At 45.6% G+C, this 9,267-nt stretch overlaps 1 protein-coding gene across 1 annotated transcript; it reads right to left on the bottom strand.

The window, feature by feature from the left end:
* Nucleotides 1–2,625: 2,625 nt before the first annotated feature.
* Nucleotides 2,626–3,561, bottom strand: LOC121147075 (olfactory receptor 7C1-like). Its single transcript, XM_040966785.1, has one exon. It carries the CDS (start codon nt 3,559–3,561, stop codon nt 2,626–2,628), a length of 936 nt encoding a protein of 311 aa, XP_040822719.1.
* Between the last annotated feature and the right edge of the window lie 5,706 nt (nt 3,562–9,267).

Raw genomic sequence — 9,267 nt, 5'->3', positions numbered from 1 at the left:
GAAATTGTTGGCTTGAGAGAGAGAGAGAGAGAGAGAGAGAGAGAGACAGAGAGAGACAGAGAGAGAGAGAGAGAGAGAGAGAGATTTTGCAATAGAAGACTTCTTTCCCTAATAATCTAACAATGTAACAGCCAAGGTTGCTTCAGGCTAGATTCAGGGTCCAGGAACTCCATCCCTGCATCCCACATGGGGGACAGGGACCCTCATGTACTTGAGCCTCCCAGGGTGAACATGAACAGCAAGCTGGACTGAAGAGCGCACGAGCCAAGATACAAACCAGGCTCTCTCTTAACCTGCAGTAAATACCTGTCCCTCCTGTTCTTTCTGTGGACACAGATAAAGCATCCATCATATGATGGACATTTGCTACAGCCCCTTGGTTTCATGATGTTTCAATATCGGCCTTTGGAGTTTCGTGCATGTGACACCAGTGAAGAATTCTCAATGATGAGAAAGCTTTGTGTCTTTTCCTACACCTCAGATTGCAGTTAGACTCTCATTCAATCCTTATGCATGTTCACAAAACAGATGCAACTGCTGTGGGAACTCATTCCAATGTGAGAAAAATGAGTTTGAAAAGGTAGGTTGTGATTGGTGCAATGACTCAACAGACTGATCCTCCACCTGCAAGCTCTGTCATCCCAGTTGGTCACCGGTTTGTGTCCTGGCTACTCCACTTCTGACCCAGCTCCTTGCTTGTGGCCAGAGAAAGCAGCAGAGGATAGTCTAAAGTCTTGGTACCCTGCACCCATGTGGGAGACGCAGAGTAAGCTCCTGGCTTGAGATTGGTTCAGCTCTGGTCGCTGTGGTCATCTGTGGAGTGATCCAGCAGACGGAAGATCTTTCTTCTCCCTGTAAATCTGCTTTTCAAATAAAAATAAAAGTAATTTTTTAAAAAAGATAAAAAAGAGTAGGTGACCTGCCCAACATCATGAACGGAATCATGGAATTGCAGTAATACACGTGCAGTTCTCTCGCTCAAGGCCAGTATTTCTCATTCAGGGATGATGGTGCCTTTGGGAAACTGGCAGAAATATCTGGAGCAAAGGTTGATTGTTACAACCAGGGAGAAGGAGGTGACACCTGAAGGATGAAACCAGAGGCTGAGAAGTGTCTCAGGCTAAAGCTAAATGCAATACAGCTAGCACCCACGAGGCATGAACCACATCAAGGTCAAACCTTCCAACAACAAACACTGTTGTAGATCAGGACATCTCGGACTCCAGAGCGTGTGCGTCAATCACCCGGGGACCTTGTCGAAATGCAGATTCTGACTCGGCATGTGTCTGGGTGGGAGGGGCCCTGTGATTTTGCACGTGTTATAACTTTATACTGTTGCTTGTGTCTTGGCCTCTGGACCCTTCCTGGAGAATCAAATCTGTGTTCCCACATAAGTACTATGAGACGTTCTGCCTCAGGAAGTGTGGCTTGGATGGTCCCAGAGGGCTCAGCTCCAAATATCATCACGTTGGACAAGAGAATTTCCACATATGGATTTAACACAATTTAAAATACTTGGTTCACAGTGACTATACGTATTGATGAAATACAGTGTGAGGTTTCTTTTTTTTTTCCTTTGTACTCTTGGAAGCCTTGCATATATATATTCATGGTAGAATATTGTTCAGTCGCAAAGAAGAAAACAACTGGACATTGGCAACAAAGTGGACAGAACTGGAAGCTCATTATGACCAGTGAAATAAGTCAGACCCGGAAAGACAAATATTACATGTTCTTTCTTCTTTGTGGAAATTATGTAGAGTAAAAACTCCTGTGGGTGTCGTATAATTTACTCCATACTTTTAAATATCGCTCCATTGAATCCTACCATGTCTGTGATAACACATTTCTTTCTCCGTGTTATGATCAGTCATTAAACTCTCGTGTTTTGATTTACGCTCCCATTTCAATAAATTTTCACACATATATGTGTAGGTATACAATATTGACATTTAATGAATAACAAAGCATTCAAGAAGTCCACATGGACTTAGCATTAAAGTTATGCTTATTACATGATAATGTTTAGAAAAAAAATACATAGGATTTTTAAAAATGAAGGTAAAAATTAAAGATTTTTTGGTTGCTAAATAAGCTTATTTTAAATTATATTGACAAAGGAGATATGTATATGTATAATTATATGCTATTTAGAAATGTTCAACATCTGTATTATATATATATACATATACATAATAAATATATTTGAGTGAGAGAGAAAGGTCTTCCACCTGCTGATTCATTCCCCAAATGCTTGCAATAGCCAGGACTGAGCCAGCATGAAGCCAGGCAGTTGGAACTCCGTTTGGATCTTGCACATGGAATCACTGCCTCTCACTAGCAGGAAGCATAAACAGAAAGCAGAGTCAGCACTCAAACCCAGGCATGCCAACACAGCCTGTCTAGACCATTGCAATAAATGCCGGAATCTTGACAAAAGGCTCCATGTACAAAGGGAGAGCAGACGCTCTGTAGGAGACATGTGCAAATTGGCCAATAAGAGCTATAGGTAATGCAACCCTTTGCCCAGCTGAACCCATCAGCAAAGCCTCGAGGTCATTAGAGGAGCCACTCTGTGCCCTCATCCCTGCACACACTTGTCCCGGCACTGGCCTCCCACTGCTGTCACCGTGACAACAGGCTACCCATAAGCTTGCTCAGGGCTCCCTTCATGTCCCTGTTTCTCAGACTGTAGATGAAGGGGTTCAGCATGGGGGTGACCACTGTGTACAGAACCGAAGCAAACACCCCCACATGAGACGCTTGTGTCCAGGTGGAACTGAGGTAGACCCCCAGGCAGGTTCCATAAAACAAGGAAACGACCGAGAGGTGAGACCCACAGGTGGAGAACACCTTACGTTTCCCCCCTGTGGAGGAGATCCTCAGGACAGAAGCCACAATCTGGGAATAGGAGAAAAGAATGCCTGCCAGAGGGAAAAAGCCCATGACACCTGTGACAGCGTACAAGATGAGGGTGTTGACGAAGGTGTCGGAGCAGGCAAGTTTGAGGATTGCAGGGAGTTCACAGAAATAGTGTGGGATTTCCACAACGGTGCAGAAAGAAAGCTGCAGTGTGGACAGGCTCTCGGGGAGGGCCCCTAGTGCGCTGATGAGCCAGGCCAGCAGAAGCAGTTGGATGCAGAGCTGGGGGTTCATGATGTCCATGTAGCGCAGAGGGTGACAGATGGCCACAAACCGGTCATAAGCCATGACAGTTAGAAGTAAGTTGTCCAGGAGTCCAAAAACTGTGAAAAAGTACATCTGGGCTACGCAGCCAGCATAGCTGATGGCTCGGCTCTGCGTCTGGGTGTTCACCAGCATCTTGGGGATGGTGGTTGAAGTAAAGCAGATGTCAGACAAAGACAGATTGGAGAGGAAGAAGTACATGGGCGTGTGGAGGTGTGGGTCAGAGAGGATGGCCAGGATGATGAGCAGGTTCCCACTTACAGTAACCAGGTACAGAGTTAAAAACAGCCCAAAAAGGCAGGACTGAATCTCCGGTTGCTTGGACAGTCCCAGGAGGAGAAATTCAGGGCTTCTGGAGTGGTTTCCTGGTGCCATGTTAAAGGAATGCCTGCAAGACAAGGGGAAACAACCCAAGGGGATTGAGGAACTGTGATGCCTTTTCACTTGCACTGCTTAATCATACATTTTCCCAATGGACTCTTCTTCTCTTCCCACCCATATGGAATATTGGGATATGTTTGTCTTTTCCTGTGCTGCCAACTGGAGCTGGAACACCCAGACACAAAATTTAATTTGCTCCTCAAAGCCCATTTCACTCGTTCTGCTTTGCTGATACCTGCTGAGCCACACTTTGACATCTCAGATGAATGTGAATTACTTCGATGGTTTACATTTTAGAAAATATTTACATTTATAGGAAAGGCAGATCAGCTTCATGGAGAGAAGGGAAGATAGACAGAAAGATCTTCCATCCGCTGGCTTATTACCCACAGTGCTGCAACACCAGACCTCAGCCAGTCCAAAGCCAGTGTCCAGGATAATCTTGTAGGTCTTTCAGATGAGTGCAGAGTTCCAGGACTCTGGGCTATTCTCTGCTGCTTTCCCAAGCTACAAGCAAGGAGCTGGATCAGATGTGGGGCAGCCACATGGGGAGCTGTGGAGCCATCCCATGGGGCCCAAGGCTTTACTTTTAAATGCAGCAACATCATCAACAACATCACCAGTTGTAATAATATTAAAATTTTAAAAGTTGTTAAAATTAACAAGTCTAAGTGATTTCCATGAGAAGCATTCATGTTTTCTATGCCTTTGAATAGCTTTCTCTCTGAACTGAACAACTGAGAGCAGGTGTGTGGTTAAGGTGCCTGCAACCCACATCAGAGAAGCTGTGTTTGAAATCTGCTCCACCCTAACTCCTGACAGGCAATGGTGGCAGTTCACGCAGCCGGGCCCTTGTCATTCCCAGAGGAGTACTGAATGGAGTTCCTAGATCTCAGCTTTGGCCCCACCTGTGGGTCTCCTTATGGGCATTTGGGGAGTGAATCGAAAGATGGATCTCATCTATATTTCTGCCTTGGAATCAAATGAATAAAAATTCAAAAGCAGAAGAGACAGACCGCCAAGGCAGAAATTGCATCACTGGCCTCGTTTATTTCCCTTGAAAGACGAGACACCATATAACACAGACCTGGCGTGCGTAAGGTGCTGGAGAAACACCTACATCACCCGGGAGGAGGCGTGTTCCTGAGATGAAGGAGAGCCCTGTGGCAGTGCTGTTAGAATGAGCAGAGATGCAGAGGTACAGACCTGCTGCAGGCCGACCCAAAGCTCGCTTCTGGGCTGTGCACTAAGCTGTATAAAATCAGTCCTCAGGGCCTGAACCGTGGCATAGTGTGTAAGGCTGCTGCCTACAGTACTGGCATCCCCTGTGGGTACCGGTTCATGTCCTGGCTGCTCCACTTCCCATCCAGCTCCATAATAATGGCTGTGAAAGCAGCTGAGCATCCATGTGCGAGACCCAGAAGAAGCTCCAGGCTCCTGGCTTCAGCGTCTCTATGTGTCTCTCTTCATTTCTCTCAGTAACTTTGACTTTTAAGGAACGTGAATAAATCCTTTTTTAAAATACCTACAATGTCACGTTACACTTAAATAGCAGAATGACAGACTTGGGACTGCTGTATCATGAACAATAAAAATACGGAAAATAAGAGAAGTAGAAAATGGAAGAAGTTAACCAGAAACACCTTTCTGAGCTTTTTATCTCAGAACCAGATACCATGGAAACCCGGAGTTTTCATTTGTTTATGGAGAAACTCCTTGGAAGTGAAGTTTTTTTAAAAGTCACCATCTCCACCGTTAACGTGGGGTTTTTCCTTCCTTCCTCTTGCCAGTATGGCAGGAGGTCCAGGTCTCTTCTCTCTTGAAGCCCGTTCCCGTCACTAGGATGGGAGCTACTTTCCTCCTTTCTTCAAATAAATCTCACTTTTAAAACTGAAAATAAATAAATCAAATCAATCCTCATTTCCCTCCTCCAAGCTGTGTTTTCATTTTCTATGAACTTACTGGGCTCTTCTGGAGTCGCTCGCCAATGTGTGTGTGTGAGCCTCGGCATCGGGGGCACAGCAGCGGTGCAGGCAGCTACCACGTCCTCTCCTGGTGCCGGTGGACAGGGCCAGGCATGGGCTGGAGCACCGTGGGCATGTTCTGGGGATGGGCAAGGCAGAGCTCTCGCTTTGCTTGACTTGGTAAAGTGAGACTGAGGGCTCTAAGGCATGGTGATCGCTAAGCTCCGGGCCCTGAATTCTCACAGTATCTCATTAAGTGGCATCTTCTCTTTTTTAATCTGTAGGTAATATAACTGCTAGGAATTTGGGGACCATGAACACATGAACTCAGCTCACCCTGGTTCGTCCTCCCGAAGGCATCTCTGTTGTCAGGAGGATGTGTGCCCTCCCACTGGGGCCATTAAGAAACTGTTTCTTAGCACTGTACAAATGAGGCAGAGAAGGGATGGGCCTTGTGGTGTGCTGTGGGTGAGGCCGTCATTTGGGAAGCCTGTAGTCCATATTGGAGGGCCAGCGTGAACCCCATCAGATCCCTGCTGATACATCTGGGAGAGCAGCAGAGGATGGCAGGTACCCATGTGGGAGCTCTAGATGGAGTTCCTGGACCCCGACTTCGATCTGGGTGTGCCTTGGCTTTGAGACCACTTGGGGTGCAAGCAAGTGGTTGATAGATCTCTCTCTCAAATAAATGCGTACATTTTTAATAAGTGAGACTGATAAAGACATGATATAATGATACAGATATCAGTTCAGGAAAAGAGAACGCCATTTCAAATCTGCAAGTATGATTCTAAAATTCAATCAATTCCTAGATGTAGGAGTGGGGTTACAGCCCTGCCATTCAGATACCCGCATGTCACCTTGGAGTTGGAGTCCTCACTCTTGCTCACCCCTGCAGATTCCCTCCTGTGAGCTCTGGGAGGCCAGGACTCTTGACTTGGTGCTAATCGAATGGGACACCAAGCGTATGTTCTGGACTCCTGGCTCCGGCCTTGGCCCAATTGTGGTTACTGGCAGCACTTGGGGTATGCACCCCCCATGGGGAGCTGAAGTCTGCGTGACTAGTTTCTGTCTCTATGCCCCTCTAATAAGTTAGAACCAAAACAAATCTTTGTAAAAGGATTTAAAGGACTTCAGTTTTCACTAAAATTGAAACCAAGTTTAGGCTTTAACATTATTCATTTTCATAAACTTCTTGAAGGCCCCTTATGTATGCACCTAACAGGGAGGAATCCAGAGACAGAAATGTAATATTGAATCGTAGGAAAGGAGAGGCAGATGCCACACAATGGTAGTCGGGACTTTAACATACTACTTTTACTATTACACATTTCATCCAGAATATTAGCAAGCAAACTTTAGAACAAACGGAGCTATCAGAAATACCCAGAATATTACACCCAACAGCCACAGAATAATTTTCTTCTCCAGCTCGCATGGAACACTCTTAGGGAGATAATATCCACAATGCAGGATGTAGTGAATTTAAGAATATAGAAAGCCGGCTCAGTGAGTAAATCCTCACTTGCAGCAACTGGGATCTCATATGGGCAGTGGTTCCTGTCCCAGCTGCTCCACTTCCCGGCCAGGTCCCTGCTTGTGGTCTGGCAAAGCACGACAGGATGGCCCAAAGCCTTGGGACCCTGACCCCACATGGGAGACCCAGAAGAAGCTCCTGGATCCTGGCTTCAGACCGGCTCAGCTCCAGGTGTTGCAGTCACTTGCAGAGTGAACCTATAGGTGGAAGCTCTCTCTGTCTCTCCTTCTCTCTGTAAACCCACTTTCCCAATATATATGAATAAATCTTAAAATATAATAATCTAAAAAGTATATTGTTTGTGACCATAATGGCATGAAACTAGAAACCAATAATGACAGGCATTTGAGAAACCCGTAAATACTTGAAAATTAGCCTGAACCTGAACAACCAGTGGATGAATGAAGAAACTGAAGTAGGAATTTGATAATAGCTTGAGAGGAATGAAAATGGAATTATGATGTAAACAGATAAAGGGGTACAACAAAAGCAACTCTTATTTTAAAGACAGTTGTTTTAATTTGAAAGGCAGGTTTTACAGATAGAAGAAGAAATACACAGAGAGAAGGTCTTCCATCTGCTGGTTTACTCTCTACTTGGAACCAACAGCCAGAGATGAGCTGATCTGAAACTGGAAGCCTGGATCCTCCTCCAGGTTTCCCTCCTGGGTACTGGGTCCCAAGGACTTGGGCCGTTCCCTGCTGCTTTCCCGGACCACCAGCAGAGAGCTGGTTCAGTAACGGAGATCTGGGGCATGAACCAGCGACAGGGTAGAGAATCAGCGTGATGCAACACTGCGCTGGCCACAGAAAAGCAGTTCTTAGAGGAAAGTTTATAGCAATGGATGATGATTGTGAATCAAGGAGAGTAAATGAAAAAGAAACTAGAAAGACAACCTAAGAGATCAACAAAATAGGATGGTTTTCTAAGTTGAATTTTATTTATTTGGATGTTGGAGAGAGAGAGAGACCTAATCCATCCGTTGGTTCCCTCTCCCAGATGACCACAAAGACTAGCATTGGGCTCTACCGAAGTCAGGAGCCAGCAGCTTTATCCAGGCCTCCTCCTTGCGTGGCACAGGTTCAACATTTAACACTATCCTCTGCGGCTCTCCCCAGGCCATTATTAGGGAGCTAGATAAGAAGAAGCTTGGCCTGGACCAGAACTGGTGCCCACATGGGATGCCATTATCACAAGTGATGACTTTATCTGCCGTACCCCAATGATGCCCACTCAAAAATATGTCCTTAATTACCAAATGTTCTACTCTTACAAAACCAACAGGTCTTAATTTGTGTTATCAATGTGACATGTTCAGTGTTTGGGCACACACAGAACTCAGCCAAGAAACGTAGTTGATCTCTCTTTTGAAAAGAGGATTTATAATTTTGGAAAGATATCAAGGACTACACCTGAGCATTTTGGAAACCCAAGAATCCTAGCTAAAGCAGATTCCTCAGTCTGAAACTTTGGACAATGTTATAACTTGGTGCTGTGATTCAGTGTTAGGTCTCTGAACCAGACCAAGACGTCACAGGCGATGACCATGTTTTGCACAGTCCAAGGTTGACAGCACATAGAATGGGAACAACTCCCGAGATCCCCTCCCTGGGGTGCAATTTCTCGCTCACTGCATCTGGTTCCCTGTGAGACATCACTTTACCTGGAAGGAATTCTCTCCTACAGCTTGTAGCTTCCCAAGACACCGTGGGAAAACCCCACGGACTTGCGTGAGTTTAAGATCTAACCCTCTCACAATGTATCCTAGCACCAGCTTATAACGCTTCCCTCCGTTCTGTGGTCCTGTTAGGTACAGGGCTTCAGTCTCGATCTGCCACCACCCAGGGAGGAATTCAGCCCTCCGCGCGGGAACTTCCTCCTAGAGAACACACTCACGTAAGTCCAGGGAGCCAACAGCACTGCAGGAAATGTTAGAGAGAAATGGCATCCTGGGGGATTAACACACAACAGCAGAGCATCTGTGATGTGTCACGACCTTCTAGGAATGTTATATGACCTATTAATTAGGTCAAAGGATTGACCGGTTCAATTATCAATACATCTTAATATCATTTAATTTTGTGTGCTGTCTTTTCTTTATTTCTATTGGAAAGGCACACTTTACAGAGACAGAGGGAGAAACAGAGAGAGGAGGTTGAATATCGGCTAGGTCACTCCCCAAATCAGAGCTAAGCTCTG

This window comes from Ochotona curzoniae, unplaced genomic scaffold (assembly GCF_017591425.1).
Source record: "Ochotona curzoniae isolate NIBS_2020 unplaced genomic scaffold, NIBS_Ocur_1.0 contig_1469, whole genome shotgun sequence".
Taxonomy (NCBI): Eukaryota; Metazoa; Chordata; class Mammalia; order Lagomorpha; family Ochotonidae; genus Ochotona; species Ochotona curzoniae.
Note: the sequence above shows the minus strand (reverse complement) of the source record. Positions and strands in the feature narration are given on the sequence as shown.